General features: G+C 45.6%; 4 protein-coding genes across 4 annotated transcripts; 1 reads left to right on the forward strand and 3 right to left on the reverse strand.

Moving 5' to 3' along the window:
* Positions 1 to 1,543: 1,543 nt before the first annotated feature.
* Positions 1,544 to 4,851, reverse strand: TREMEDRAFT_36398 (uncharacterized protein). The gene is made up of 12 exons (XM_007000758.1): positions 4,409 to 4,851; positions 4,309 to 4,359; positions 4,151 to 4,263; positions 3,949 to 4,084; positions 3,616 to 3,852; positions 3,141 to 3,480; positions 2,859 to 3,027; positions 2,602 to 2,798; positions 2,311 to 2,455; positions 2,130 to 2,189; positions 1,837 to 1,892; positions 1,544 to 1,787 (listed from the first exon to the last, which is right to left on the reverse strand). Exons 1-11 carry the CDS (start codon positions 4,488 to 4,490, stop codon positions 1,863 to 1,865), a joined length of 1,560 nt encoding a protein of 519 aa, XP_007000820.1. The 5' UTR covers positions 4,491 to 4,851; the 3' UTR covers positions 1,544 to 1,787; positions 1,837 to 1,862.
* Positions 4,852 to 5,042: 191 nt separating this feature from the next.
* TREMEDRAFT_66694 (uncharacterized protein) lies at positions 5,043 to 8,411 on the forward strand (the record flags this gene model as incomplete). The annotated part of the gene is made up of 14 exons (XM_007001801.1): positions 5,043 to 5,218; positions 5,287 to 5,409; positions 5,461 to 5,596; positions 5,642 to 6,017; positions 6,064 to 6,116; positions 6,163 to 6,440; positions 6,508 to 6,627; positions 6,672 to 6,880; positions 6,935 to 7,059; positions 7,101 to 7,266; positions 7,442 to 7,634; positions 7,877 to 7,919; positions 7,987 to 8,065; positions 8,137 to 8,411. The coding sequence occupies 14 exons, from the start codon at positions 5,043 to 5,045 to the stop codon at positions 8,409 to 8,411; spliced, it is 2,352 nt and encodes a 783-aa protein (XP_007001863.1).
* An 816-nt stretch (positions 8,412 to 9,227) lies between these two features.
* Positions 9,228 to 11,395, reverse strand: TREMEDRAFT_58222 (uncharacterized protein; the record flags this gene model as incomplete). The annotated part of the gene is made up of 2 exons (XM_007001129.1): positions 9,228 to 10,820; positions 11,156 to 11,395. The coding sequence occupies 2 exons, from the start codon at positions 11,393 to 11,395 to the stop codon at positions 9,228 to 9,230; spliced, it is 1,833 nt and encodes a 610-aa protein (XP_007001191.1).
* Positions 11,396 to 12,705: 1,310 nt separating this feature from the next.
* TREMEDRAFT_41477 (uncharacterized protein) lies at positions 12,706 to 15,000 on the reverse strand (the record flags this gene model as incomplete). The annotated part of the gene is made up of 16 exons (XM_007000854.1): positions 12,706 to 12,875; positions 12,996 to 13,141; positions 13,262 to 13,478; positions 13,651 to 13,744; positions 13,792 to 13,856; positions 13,900 to 13,917; positions 13,961 to 14,014; positions 14,058 to 14,131; positions 14,169 to 14,242; positions 14,287 to 14,357; positions 14,457 to 14,552; positions 14,598 to 14,612; positions 14,656 to 14,703; positions 14,747 to 14,777; positions 14,883 to 14,908; positions 14,968 to 15,000. 16 exons carry the CDS (start codon positions 14,998 to 15,000, stop codon positions 12,846 to 12,848), a joined length of 1,092 nt encoding a protein of 363 aa, XP_007000916.1. The 3' UTR covers positions 12,706 to 12,845.
* Between the last annotated feature and the right edge of the window lie 93 nt (positions 15,001 to 15,093).

A 15,093-nucleotide genomic window follows, 5' to 3' on the forward strand; every position in this document is an offset into this window, starting at 1 on the left:
CGGAATGAACTTGAATTAGCTACTCTTCTCAACAAAGGCGTCTTGCATTCTCTCCAAGAAAACAAAATCACAATCGAAGAGCTGCGAAGGGAGAATGCCGTTCTTCGCGCTGCGGAATCACAGCTGGCTCGGACGGAGGATGCTTTAGCTGATGCTGAACAACGCGTAGAGGAGTTAGAGAATAAGTTGAAGAGTGTCAGTGAAGAAGTGGAAAGGGTGAGAGAAGCGAGAGCTGTGGTAGATCGAGAAAGACAAATGTGGAGGGAGAAATTGGAGAGGTGGGAGAAATTATGCGAAGGGTTCAGAGATATCATGGATGCTAAAGTCTCGAGTGGACCAGGACCGAATGTGAGTGTCAACATCTCATCGGTCTTCATCATCGTACAGTATCATACTGTCTAATCTTCATCATCGTTGAAGCTTGCTTCACTCTTGTTTAGTTACCCGGACATTTGGATCTCTATCTTGCATGGCGAATCTTTGTTTAAAGATCGGGGTTTGGGAGTTGGGGATGATTAGGAGGGGGGGATTCATGAGGAATGGTTTCGCTGATAATCAGACGGCCCATCAACAACGAGTCACTTCTAACCCTATGCGATCTGGCTCTCCTTCTAGACAGCTATCCGGGGGAAGGAAGAAAAGACGTATTGATGATACTCCCAGTTCTGAAGATCTTCCTATGCGTACATCAGATCAACAGGTGAGTTCAAAGTCTTTCCAGCATTGCTCGTCATCTAAACTCCGCCCTTTTCTTCCCTAAACCTTCATAATTTCTGAAGTAATTGTGAATCAATCCACTGAGACCCCAACACTAAACAAGCTTCTTCCTGTAAGTGATTAACCACTCACGGACGTCGAGAACTTTGAGCTGTAGAACACTGGACTGGCTAATGGAGTTATCGGACACTCAATCGCGATAGACTATGATAAACGAGCTAATCCGATATTCAGTCATCTTCGACTCCGCCTCCAAAACCAAATCGTCCGCTTTCCTCCTCCTCTAAAAAACCCACCGCTCGACAGGGAAATACAACGCATAATTCTCATGGTCGAGAATATGAAGATGATCGCGACAATAGAGAATCGCGAAATGTCGGGATCAGGAGACATAACAAAGAATCCGAGGTTAGAGATCACCAAGATTGGAAAGAAGCGAGAGATGTAAGACAAGCGAAAAGTTCAAGGGAAGTGAAAGATGTACGAGAAGAGTTACATAATAAAGAATCGAGATATGATAAGGATGGAAAAGATCTGCAAAAGAACAACGAAGGAAGAGAAAATAGGGATGGTTTTGACAGAAGAAAAGACAAGGAAAAGGAAAAGGACAAAGAGAGAGAGAAAGGTAAAGAACGTGAACGTGAACGTCCTGTGAACAATTTTCAAACTCCTAAAGATCGATCTCGACCTAAACCCGTCAAGGAAAGGAAGACGAGTGGACAAACACCCGTGACTGTCAAAGTGGAACCTACTGATGAAGTTTCTTTGGTGGTCATGCGTAGAGCTGTCAGTATTGATTCTGAAGAAGGTGAGTCATATTTTGTTTACTCATTTCCCCATTCATGTTGTTAATTTTGTTCAATTCCCCCTTGGCGTCGCTGAATATTCTGAACCCCACAATGCGCTCCATATGACTTTGCCAGGTTTAGGAAACATGCAGGAGAAGAATGCAACAAGCAGGAGCTAATGTACAGACCCTTTGGCCATGTTGTGACTTGACCTAATATGTTGTACCACCACCCACTCATGTCATTCGGTGAGAAGAACGAATTAGATGCATTCTTCCGGGACTTCATTCGTCAACACGTCACATGCTAGATCACTCCTTCGTTCGCTTACCCTAGTGCTACAGGATGATTTGGGAATCAGATGTCTACGGAGAAGTCCCATCGACGCTGGAAGTTAGTTGTGTCCCGATCACCCGGTGGAGTACAAGAGATACTGTAACGAACGATCAAAGAATTCCTTCTGGAAGGCTAGGTGTCGCTGGAGAAAGTATAGAAGTGAGGAGTGGAGGCTGGAGGAGTTCGACAAAGAGACAGGTGATAAGGAGACGGTGAACCAGCTTAACAGAAACAACAATGAGAGAATCGGTGCGGGTCAGTCAATGAGGCCAAAGGGAAAGGACACACCTCTAGATATCCCTTGAGTGTGTCGTCCATAAGTATCTCATGTCGCTTTTGAACGTATGCCTGAGTTTCAGTTCAGTCTTGACATGATTTCCGTTACTGCTAGGCTAAGGGGGGCAGGAGGAAACCGTACTGAGCGGAGGAGATAATCGGACATCGGTTCACGGGAAAGCAAAGAACTCACGGTTTGATTCGTTATGTCTTGTCTGAGCTGAGCGATGGAATCCGGCTCAATGTTCTGTTCCAGGGCGAACCCCAGATTCTCTACTGCTCGTTCAAGATCGCGTTGATTGTCCTCGAAGAGTTCGGTCATGTTATTGCGTTTCAAGCTGGTTCATCAGTACTTGTCCAAAACGTACTTCTCAACCGTCCGAAAAAAATCTGACTTGCCCAGATCTGATGATGTTCTCTCAATCAGAAAGCGGAAAAGGATGGCTGTGGGACAAAGCCAAAAGCATTGAGAGACAAGACTCACTAAAATGCCATACAGTATGACCATTTGAGTGTGATACGAGCTTTGATCACCGTCTCTACAGCCTGTTTTGCAAACTGCACTTCTATCCAACTCAAATTTCCAGAGTTCTGCATTTGTTCCATTTTCTTCTCTGTATTCTTGTAAAACTCTGCATCAAGTTTGGCAGAGTGTTCGTGATTTGCCCATCGATTGAAATACTGTTCATGAGTTTTTGTCTCACTCCAAAGCGGGAGAGTTGCCAGGAATTGGAGACTCACATGTAGATAACGTTCCAAAGAAGCTCGTGATTTAGCCTGAGCATCCCGAGCGTTGACGCCACTCTTCTCATCAAATCGATTGCATTGATACCAACTCGTGCCGTGTTCGCTCCATGGACCCATACAGACCCAGCAGAATTCGTATTTGCATTTCTTGCACGTCATATGGCTAATTCATAAGCGTCTGCACTCAAAATGGCACTTGAAGAGAGTATGAACTTGTGAGGGAGTAGGCTAGAATTGACTGAAAGAAGGCAAGATGAAAGTTTGAAGAGGACTCACTTGCACCCTCCATTCTTTTCAATGGTACTTTGACACTTTGAACACTCTTTCGTGTTTGCTTGTAACCAATTGGCAGTCTCCGAATCATCGGCGCATTTCCTCTCCCATAGTCTGACAATTTTACACAACACTGGTCGATGACTGCTGAGGTATCCGCAACCAAAACATAATTGACGACCGCAATTACATTCGACAGTGGGCACTAATTGGTTGAGCATCCGCGGAGGGGCTTGGGTACACTCGATGATATATTCACAGTCTGGATGAGGGCACCAACGGAGGTTTGGAGCGTCAGCCACAAAGGCCATGTTGAGAAGATTGTGATACCTGTCTTCGTCAGCTAAACGGCCAAATTGATACCGCAGTAGCTAGACTCCCCTAGGTCACAATACTGAAGGTTGAAAATGGTGTAGTCATACAATCAATGTTGTGCAAGTGATGATATCGTAAAGATTTACTGACCGCTTGGAGACACCAGCTGGAACCAACTCATCGATGATCTCTTCCCTCACGATCCTCTCGCAACCACTTTCCATACACTGTATCCTAGAACTCTCCCCCTCTGACCGGATCTTACCAGTCAGATACTCTGCCCAGCATCCTCGGCAAAATCGGTGCCTACACCCCAAAGCAAAAGTTTCTTTGACCACGTCTTCTTTGGCAAACTCCATGCAACAGACGGGGCATTCGAACGGTCCAGAAGGCTGTGGAGCTCGAGATCGCTTGACGGGGGAAAGAGCAGGGTTGTGTGAAGACCGCGTAGGTCGACGAGGGGATATAAGAAGGGAGGGTGACGGAGGAAGAGGACCTGTTCTGGTACTGGGTGAGACTGGAGGTGACAAACCGGCAGAAAGGAGAGCCGCAGCCGGGTCATTCCAGAACTGCTCTTGTAGCTTTTCCGAGTTCCATTGGTAGTGTCGAAGAAGTATAGTAGCTGTGGATGCCTGACAGTTAGCCAATCGGCCATCTGGACTGTGAGGTTAGTGAGATGATGTGAGAGTATCACTCACGGGCATCTCTAACAACGTCTGTATCTTCCGGACTTCCTTGCTCTGCATGTTTATGATCTCTTGAAGAGTGCGTACTTTGTAAGAGACGTCGTAAGGTTTCTTTGGAGCTGGTTCTGGACGAGGTAAGTGATCAAACCACTCGGACCATGATTACTCACCATCGGCTGTAGGACTCATGACATCGTACACTATGTCCGGCTCTGACATCCCTGATTCATCAGCAATCACAAAGGAAGTCAAACGTAGAGAAATACAAACCTTCTGATACCGGACTGTCTTGATCCATACTCCCTTCATCGTAGTCGTCCTCGTAATAGTAGTCTTCACCGTCAGAAGACATCTTGACTGGGTCGCACGAGCGGCAAAAACGGAATCGATGATGTCAAAGCGATATTGAGCAAGTCGGATGTAGTCTCCGGGACAATCAGAAGCAATGGAGCTGGAATCTGAAAGAGCCTCGTACGCCAGAAGTGGGGGTGAAAGATGATGGTGGAAGCGAGCGGTGGCGGTGGCGGGGCAGGTTTAGGGCGGAGGAAGGGAAGGGTGGGGGTTGAGGACCGGGATGACTGAGCGGGATCGGAAGGAGGAAGAACAGGACACTGCGGAATCGTCGCTCGCAAGCTGGTCAGAGAGATTGAGGTCGTCTAAAGGTTCTCGAGGTGATCCGAGAGGATGAAGTGTGAGTACAAAGTGAGAAGGTGAGTGTCATGTATGGTGAGGCTTACTTTACTTGACAAAGACATCATGATGGTCCCATCACGTCAGTGAAACCCGAATGCCACGTCACGCTTCTTTTACAAAGTGTTCGTTGACACCTGAACTACCTACAAGTTGACTATAGTCGATCTTACTCTTACTCTATGTCCTCGCGAACGGTCAGTCATCACTAGACATGTCTGCACCCTCATCTTCCTATCAGACATTCGCCTCTGCTTTTCAGTCGTATCAGGATCATCACTCCCAGGCTGGTCCCTCCAGCTCTCATCTCGACGCTCCTCTTCAACGTCATGTCATATTGGATGAAGAGAATGGCCTGGTGGTTCAATTGATGGCTGCGGTAGAAGAACAGTAAGCGTCTTTTTGTGAATTGTCACCTTCATGCCTAGAAATTCGATGCTGCCGTATTCACTTTCCAGAGTTCGGTCCAAGTCTACCGCCGAGTTATACGACGCGCCGAGTGATGATCAACTCTCCGTGGAAGAGAGAGAAGCTCTGTTACTCGAGCACCGGACATGGCAGTTACTTCGTACTGTCTACGAGTGAGTCTTCTGGATCTCATGGGAATGGGATGAAGAGCTGAAGAATCGTAGGAATCGGCTGAACCGTGACGACCCCGACTTTTCCCCCATATCAGCCGAGACACTGCTCCAAAAGTGCCCGTACATCTCCCCCGAAGAATTAGCCCAGACCGTAGTGGAAGAAGACCCAGAATTGAGCTTATGGGCTGTGAGTGCCCTCGAGAACAACCATCTGATCAAACTGATCAATAAGGTTTTGATAGAACATCTACAAACACGTCCTCTCCTCACTGAACCACCACCTCTGGAAGCTCGCCACGGATATTTACCATCTACCATACGACGTGCCCAAGCTAGCAAGAACGCTCTGAGAGGAGGACATCAAACCTCGTTGGATCCCGATTTCATACTTCGTGACCCACATGGGCAAGGTCTCGCTGGAGAAGATCAAACTTACCAAACCCCCCTGCTCGCGACTTTGTGGGACTTGGTGCGGCATGGTGAGCTCGATCAGGCTGTGAAGGTCTGCGAGCAAGCGGGAGAGCCTTGGCGAGGTGCGACCTTGATGGGTGGTAGGCGATGGAATATGAGTGGAATGAGTGAGTCAAATCAACCCTCACTTCCAGCTGGCTTATGAAGTAGCTAGCCATAGTATGGGTGCTGGACCATTGGAAGGCAACCGAACAAGGGCATTGTGGAAGAAAAGTTGTCGAGCTATCGCCAAAAATGTTAGTTTACCCCACACACAACGTCAAAACCTGACTGACTCGTCAGCCTACTCTATCGGCCGCGGAGAGATGTCTATACGCGGCACTCATCTCAGATTTGTCCACATTAATACCGGCCTGTGAAACTTGGGAAGATCATCTATGGGCACATGTTCAACATCGGATTGAAAACCGTCTGGAAGCTCGCTGCAGAGATTTGGGAGGGTTTTGGGAAGAAGAGGCCAGATTATTAGGTAGTGATGAGGAGGATTCTTCTCAAGTAGCTAGAGGCGGGTTGGATGAGGTGTTCGCTAGCATCTCTTCTGTGCAGTCAGAAAGTGTTGCGTGAGTCTTTTTCCTTCTCGAAAACACCACCTAATTCTTTGAACGAGCTTTTGTTGATGACTTGCAGTATGGCCGTAAACAATCCTTACTACCTCGCTCAGAAGATGATCATACTTGATCAGACTGATCAACTTCTGAATCGCATAGCTGATTTAATACCTCAACTGGCAGAAGGTGTGTCGCCGGAGTACGTAACTTCTTTCACCTCCATTGCCTTTCTGACATCATAAGATTGGTCGGACCGTATATTCGTTTTTTCGCCCATTTGGTCTTACTTCTTCGTACGCTCGGACAAAAAGTCCCCGATGTAGCGGCAAACATCATTCTGGAAGCGTATCTTCAGATACTAGAACGAGATGGGAACTCTCAATTAGTTGCCATGTACGCCGCTTGTCTTCGGGAAGGTAGTGGAGAAGAGAGTTATGCTCGTTTCCTCCGATGTGAGTGGATGAATTCCATTAGCCACCGTGGTTGATTTCCATATTGACTATCAGCCATGGATCCGAATACGACCAAAGAAGAGAGAATGCGAGCTTTGTCTAGAGCTAAGCAACATGACTTAGATGTTGCGATCATAGCGAGGGAGACGGTGCGAATGATAATCGAGGAAGCTTTCGCGGTACGTTTATCTTCGTCTCTGGATACGAGAGTAACGAACAGACTATACCACCTTTGACGGTGGAATTACCGGACATCACGTCCATAGTTAGTGGATTGAGCGAGAGGGATGTGTATTTGATACGAAGTATAGAGTGGTTGACTATGGTCCCGGAGACGTTTACGGATGCTTTGGTAAAGTCAAATGATTTGGCGAGGTATTTCTTAGGTGAGTTCGAATTTCTACTTCTTCTTTCTGACTCTGTCTCGCCATTACCTGTCTGAAAATCCTCAATGATCATAGGTATAGTGTAAAAGTCTCGAGAGATAGCTGTATATTCTGCATAAAATGGTGTCGCTTGGATGTTGTTCAGAGGATGAAATGTGTAGAGGCTTACAAACAGCATTGGGACAGGCGAACGCTGCTCAAGCTCTGCTAAAGACCCTCCCTTCAGATCTGACGGACGAGCAGATGAGTGGTGCCGACGACGATGAAAACTACCATCAGATCGAGCATGAACAATTCAGACAGTTGTTTGTGGTATTTGCATGTCATGAGTTGGTCGGTGAGGTTTTGAGTCGAGCGCCGAAGAATACGTGAGCATTTGTTGCCTCTTCTTGACACCTGCTCATGAGTCTTCCTCCTTCCCTCCTCATCAACTCGCATCTCTTTCTTTCCCCCCTCATCCCGTCCTCCCCCTTCTCAGCCTGTCGCAATGGTGGACGATTTGAGGGGCCCTGTGAAACAATCTGTGAAATCGCTCGAGAAGTCCGTCACTTTCCATTCCCGCGACGTTAAACTGCGCTCTGGCTTCAATAGGTAAAGTGCTGATAAGCAGAGCAACCAAGATTGAACAACATAGCTGGCGTAAAAGTCTAGGTGTGAGTCACCAATTCTCCAGCTTGCTTCACTCTTCTTCGTCTTCCGAACCAAAGGTCTGACCGACAGAGCGCCATCGATAAAGTTCACGGGACGACCATAGATTTATTGTTGAGTGATTGGTTGAAACTTCCAATAGAACGTTCAAGTGAGTCATCATCCTTCCTCTCTCTCCCTCTCAACCTGCACAAAGACGATATATCAAAAGGCTAATCTCAGGTCCGAGATTCAAAGAATTATCTCGTATTCGACAAATCTTCATCCCTTCACTCATCCTACAACTTCACACTTTACTTTACACCCATCGCACCCTCTTCCCTCAGATGTTACAACAAGCTTTGGCGTTGAGCAAGATCGTGGCAGATGAGGAGAATGGGATATACGAAGAATTCTTTTCTCCCGGAGGAGAGAGATTGGTCGTTTATCTTGATAAAATCAGAGAAGCAGCTTTGGCAATGTTGGAAATTGGGAAGAAACCATTTACGGAGGAATAGAAGTATGTATGCATAAAGTTGAAATTTCATTTCGTCTCCTTCTCTATCTCATCTTTTTTATTTCTCTCTTTGACTCTGTCCATCTCTTTCATTCGTTATCGTTCGTTGTAACGCGTTATACTGAGCTTTCTTCGAGACTGCAAGATGAATACGAGTACTTCTCTTGTGTTGACATGTTGGGGACGGACAGGGTTTACTACTGATCAGGGAAAGTGACTCTGCACGTTCACAAAGAAGGACATACGACGCTTTGTCGAGTGGCGTGGCGGAAATGATTGTGGCACCTGACGATTCTGACAATAGAGTACTGTAATGATGATTTTCGAATTGAAAGATGTACCACGGGTAATTGGACGATAGATGAAATGGATGAGGGATTAGAGGAACAAAACAAGATATAACATGGCTATAAGTTTTCTTGGTACAATTCTAAAAGATTACAAACATATATATTTGGATTTCTTTCTTTTTTTCTTCTTTTCTTTTCCCACTTTTGTTGCCTGCTTTTAATACCTTTACGAGTCCACGATTACCGAGCAAAATTCAAGATATCTCCATTATTGCACCAACAGACCCAGTTCCAAAGATACAATGACCCCATCCTGACTTCATCCTACTTTCCAACGATAGAAGACTACGAGGACGTCTTCCACCTCGTCCTTCCCATCCCCTATCTTGCACCTCCCATTTCCCATTTCCCATTTCCCACTTCCCATCTTCCATCTTTTATCTTGCATCTTTCATCTTCCATCTGCCATCTTCCATCGCATCGAATGCTAAATAACACAAAGTTCTTATGACATGACAAGATTCTTATCATAACTCCCAAGACCTTTTATAATCTCCCGTCGGACCTGCACTTTGTTGTCTCCTCCATTCTTCCTCTTTAACCTCGTAATAACCTCCTGGCGGTACGGGATAATCCTGATATGATCTATGTGGAGGACCTGGTGAGATGCTTCTTCTTTGTGTGGAAGGGTAAGGTTGTCTAGGTTGAGTGTAAGCGTAAGGATTTGAATTAATCGTCGTCATTCCCATAGACGGCGGTGGTCCGTTGGATGTCGGAGGGAGGGTAGAAGAGTGAGGGATGGGATTTGGATGTGGATTTGGATGGGGGATATTAGGACCTGGATGAGGATGATGATTGATATTTTGACCCGGGTGGGAATTAACGGTAGGATGAGAGTTAGAGTTTATTGTCGGGTTATTATTGTTGATACCACCTTGATGAGAGTTGATACCTCCTGTATGAGGGTTGATGGTACCGGATGGATGTCCTCGAGTCGGAGGTAAAGGTTGGGAATAATAACTTGAAGGATCATATCTTTGTTGAGGTGGTAACATATGAGGATTTGAATGTGAATGTGTATGTGAAGATGGTAAAGGAGAATCCGCAGCAGCTGCTATACTTGAAAAACCAGGTAAACCAATAGTCGAAGAATGTAACATATTTCCTTGTGTCGGATTCGAATTTGAATTCGAATGAGGAATAGGTGTTATAGGTGTTGGTGGTATTTGAGATTGAGATTGAGATTGTGATTGAGAATTCGTGAATTGATTCGATTGTATAGATTGATTCGTTGAAATACGTCTTGAATAATCTTGTGATTGAGATTGAGATTGTGAAGAAGAAATAGGAATATGTAAATCTCTTTGTTGTTGTTGTTGTAAATTTTGTTGAGTTGGTATAAGAAGTAAAGAAACAACGATATAAACTCTACTTAAAGTTTCAGATCTCCATAAAGAAGCACCTAAACCACCACCTAAATGTAATCTAATATTAAAATAATTAAATAAATTATCAGATCTTAACACTCTAGCATTTTGGTTTGGATAAGGATCTCTCATACCTTCTGCAGGTGATAATAATTCTCTTTCTGATCTTTGTGTAATAGCAGCTTGAGTTTCTCTATCTGACTGTAATGAACCTGTTATGAAAGAAACGTTTATAAGTCTTTGTCTTTCTAAATCTATTAAATGTCGATCGGAAGGATGTAACCAATCTAATAAATTTAAATTCACAAATTCGTGTGGATGATATCCTGTTAATGGATAACAAGATTGACTTGCACGTAATATTTTTAATTCTGTAGTTGTGAACAATGTGAAAAGGTTTGGTTGTTGTATTTGTTGATCGATAGGTGATATAGGTCTAGGTAAAGAAGAATTCGGGATTGATATTGGTATTGAAATAGGAGGAGGAGGAGGTGGTGGTGGTGGTAATGGCATAAGTGGTGGTGGTGGTTCTACTGTTGCCATATATGGAGCGTCATAAGAAGAAGGTCCACGCCATTTTCCTTGTGATGGATCGGGGAATGAATTTGTAGGTTCGTTAGGAGGTGGAGGACGACGTTGATAAGGTTCTCCCATTGATGGTTTGACGACTTTTGGACGACCTCTTTTTTTGTGCTATCAATTAGCTTGTACTCTTTTTGGTGTGATTCGAAGTTTTTCTTTGACGCCGGATCTCTGACAATGTCTTTAGATCATCATCAATCTATCACTCCTCAATATCAACTTGTATCTAGCGCTAACGCTAACTCCTCGAAAGAAACGATCCTACTCATAAAACCATTACTCAAATCCCATCACAACCTACACACTTATCGGAACCCAGTCCACGTAGACTTATCCCATCTGACACGATAACCTCCCTCTCCCCAAATCCCATGACAAACCATTCAAAACTCAACATTCTTTCATCGAGGAAAACCAAAATCAGATAATTAACCAAATACACTCACAGGAACATCCTCACATTGATCCTCTTTACCCATATTAACACATCTTTTACACGGTCTAGCCACATCACATGCTAAATGCGCCCTTTTGCACGGTCCACAAGCGCTAGAAACATTCGCCTTTCCCGCGCGTCTCGACACGGACGGTCCTGCATTTTCCGTCGGTGTGGTAGGTGAAGAAATAGGTGGTGAATTAGATGATTTGTTTTGCATTTTAGCTGTCGAAGGTGTAATAGGTGACATGATTGTTGGATTGTTATTATTTCTTCAGAAAGATATGATAATAAACCCCTGGAAATTGGTTCGTGGAATTCTTAGACATATATATATAAGTTTTGTCTTCTCTCTTGATCACTCCTGTATTCTCAGAGATATTGAAGTATATACAATCGTATCGATAACAATTTCGTCTTCGTACCTCTTTCCGAAAATGTATTCTCCTTCTTGTTCCGTGGATTGGTCTGATAAACCAGTTGGTCGTAATGTCGTTGTCTCGGTATTTTCTTGTCGTTTAAATTTCTCGGATGAATGAAACCAGCTTGTAGAATGTCAAGTTGTGACAGTGATCAAAAGAAAGGCAAGAAGAAAAACAAGATTGTATGATATGGAATCCAACAATGAAACTTGGTCGTATGTACGATTTGTTCAAGAATGTGAAAGACAAACGTCTACCGTCAGGTTATCGGACCGGACCGAAAAGAGGTTTTGATTTTCTGATTGTTCCAATAGGGTTTTAGGGACTTTAAGAAGACGAAAGGTTTAAAAAGAAAAAGTAGCGAAAGGAAGTATAATCCACTTAAAATCTCCGTAAAAACGCACGCACCCCCTTCTCCTTCTCCTTCGTATCTTAACTTCCTTCTTTCGTCTTTCTCTCTCAACTAATCCAATACTGTATCTCTGTTTTCCTCAGGATGAGAGAGACCTTGTTGATAAATGAAAATTATTGAGATTGGTATAAGCTACGTGAATCGAAGAAATGGGAAATAAGAGAAAAGAAGAAAAGAAGAGAAGAGAAAATGCCTCTGGACCCTCGGGCCCTTTAGAAAATTCGGCACAAACACCCAGGGGAAAGGTAAGTCTGCATATGTCCGAGGTTGTCAACTTTCCGATAGGGTCGGAGGGAAAACATTGTTCCTGTTTTTCGACAGACCTTTTTGTTCCAAGGCGCATGGCGTAAGGGAGAGAAGGCACCGTGATGGGGGGCAGGGGAGAGGGGGAAGGTCACGTCACCATTTTGAGGCGTAAGAGGAGAGGGAAAGGAAATAAGAAAGATCGGAGAATGTCCGGTGGCTTTTACAGAGGCGTTCCGATTGTCCGTCTCTTCTTTACTACATACCTCGGGTGACAGGCTGACAGCTGCCAGGCGAAGGTGGGTGCGCGTCGTATCCCTCCTCACGGAGATCGGAGAATCGGAAACACGCAGTATGAATTAACCGTCATAGATGATAACATGCATGGCATTTACGAAAGACGCGTCATGTCACTCTCCCACCTCTACATAGCTGAGGTTCAATGGTGAGTCAAATATAACAGGCAGCTAGCAGCAACTGGTTCATGTTGAAATTGTATACATGCGCTGGTGTGACACAAACATTGTCATCTACATCCATAGTCACCTCGTCACATGACTCCTCCACAACGATGGCTGCATCGTATGGACAGCTCGTAGCTCCCACAATATCGATCGAGTAATTCATGCCGCCAATACATCCTTGACGTCTTCCTGTTCATGTCAGGGAACTCCATCTTCATGCGAAAACCCTTGATGTCCCATTGGGATCGGCCCAGAGTTGAGACGTAAAGCTGGAGGAGATAAGAAAGCAAGATTTGAAGAAGGACCCACTCGTTCTGCTTCTCTCTTGTATCTTTCCACTTCTTCCACTAATTTCTCCTTCTCCGCCGCACTCTGCGCCGCCCCGAGCGATTGATGTTGAGCGTGTTGATCTTGAAACCGGTGCACGGCCATCATACCCAAAACAGCGCGTCGGACTGCCATTAGCACGTCCCCTAAGGGCCTTTTGTCCACATCTCAGGACACGGCCATCATCCCGTCGTGATATTCCCAGGGAGCGGGGCACCAGGGACACGGTAACAGGTAACACAGCTCACAAGTCTTCTTAGCATCGAATCCGGCTTTGACGTTGGGCAGCAGGTCCACAGCTGCTGAGTCTGCCCTGGCAGAATCTTGAAGGTAATGTGTGTCCTCGGTCTGGAGCCATTTGTGGGCCAGAAGTTGAGCGGCGGTGGGACGGTTGGTGGGATCGACTGTCAGACACGCTCGGACAAACGACCGAGCGGTTTCTGACACACCTGCCCAATATTCCACCTGATTGTAAGCGTGAGTCTGGCGCGAATCCCTGACCGATTGATGACCCTCATCCATCGAAGACCTTGTGTGAACTTATCGTCTGATCAATGCGGGCACGAGTGCCAAGAGTCATGAAGGGTTTATGTCAAGTACCACGGGACAGTGACGGGGAGGATGACAATGCACTCACCGGTTCGAATTTGTAATCTCCGTTACAGATCGCCTGCATCTCTTCGTACTGGGACTCTCTGTCGAAAGGGGTGTAGCCGCAGAGCAGGAAGTATCTGGCTCATCAGTAACCAAATGTATCGGGAGAACATCAAGAACTGACGCAATGACACCAATGGCCCAAATGTCGACAGGCTTTCCATGACCGGATTTACGAAAGATCTCCGGCTGAACCATCAGACTTACCCACCCAAGGGATCATCCCGCTTACCGCCATGTATCCTGGTGTCTGCCATTCAGCTGAGGTCCGCGAATGGTGAGCTGTCACTTACTCCGCATGTCGTGGTCAATATGGAGAAATTCTCATCATCGAGCACTTTGGACAGCTGATGCGTCAGCTTGACTTTCATTCGCAGAAATGACTCTCACCCCAAAATCAGCAAGCATAAGTTCCGCATCCTCGGCCTTCGATCGGAACAGTATGTTCTCAGGCTTCAAATCTGCTAGATCAGCGTGAACAGAGGGTAGTTCTGGACAAACCTCTATGGACGATTCCTTGATCATGCAAATACTTGACCGCAGACGTGACGGTCCGAACGATCTGGGCTGCGTCCCTGACAATGAGCTATAAGCGAGTGAGAGTTTAGAATGCACTGACTTCTCGAAATAACTCCCTCGGGCACAGATTCGGTCGAACAATTCGCCGCCTGTACATAAATCGAAGACGAGCTGAGGGTCAGCTTGGGAACGATAGCGCTAGGAGGCTCGAACCCATTCCCAAAGATTGAGAGGCAGGGGAGGGATGTGAGATCAATTTTAAGGACTCACATAAAGGTTATGAGTGGTTTCAAAGAAATCATGGAGCTGAACGATGTTCTTATGTCCCGCGGACACTCGCTTTAAAACAGCTATCTCATTCCGCACCTGAAATAAGTCAGCTAGAACGCCATGTGGCTTCAATCTGCTAACCATATGTTCACGACCCTGAATGTCAGCTGTGGGCTACAGAATATGAGAGTATCCTCACGGTAAGAAACTTCTTGTTTAAAACTTTGCAGGCGTAATACTTCCCTGTCTATAAATAAGCTACGAAATCATCCAGGTACTAGTAGATTCACGGTTATGTGTACACATTCCTTGACAATGGCGCTGCGTGTCAGCAGCCGGAGAGGAAAAGGGGAGATGATGTACTATGTTCCACTGAACCATTAGCGATCTTCGCTTGCCTGAGAAGCAACGTTTAGGGGGACGTACCTTCCAAGAGTCTTTCCGGTCTTATACTGAGACGAATTAGCGGTGCTATCTTTAAGTAGGTGGGTAGGTAGGAAGCTAAGCTCACTTGACATGGGACCGTTTGAGGTGGACCACCCATCTTTCTCAATCGACAATGGGTTGTACTGAAGGTTGTATGTGATAAGGTGTGGATGTAGTGACGCAGGGTTTTACGTTCAGGAGACAAGATTGA

Source organism: Tremella mesenterica (genome assembly GCF_000271645.1).
Source record: "Tremella mesenterica DSM 1558 unplaced genomic scaffold TREMEscaffold_1, whole genome shotgun sequence".
Taxonomy (NCBI): Eukaryota; Fungi; Basidiomycota; class Tremellomycetes; order Tremellales; family Tremellaceae; genus Tremella; species Tremella mesenterica.

Bases quoted from the DNA above. Each gene is read 5' to 3' on its own strand.
- TREMEDRAFT_36398 (XM_007000758.1), bottom strand. From the start codon at position 4,490: ATGTCTTCTGACGGTGAAGACTACTATTACGAGGACGACTACGATGAA. The intron at 4,360-4,408 runs GTTTGTATTTCT...CTGATGAATCAG, and splicing joins AGACAGTCCGGTATCAGAAG to GGATGTCAGAGCCGGACATA. The intron at 2,190-2,310 runs GTGAGTTCTTTG...ACTGAAACTCAG, and splicing joins AAGACATAACGAATCAAACC to GCATACGTTCAAAAGCGACA.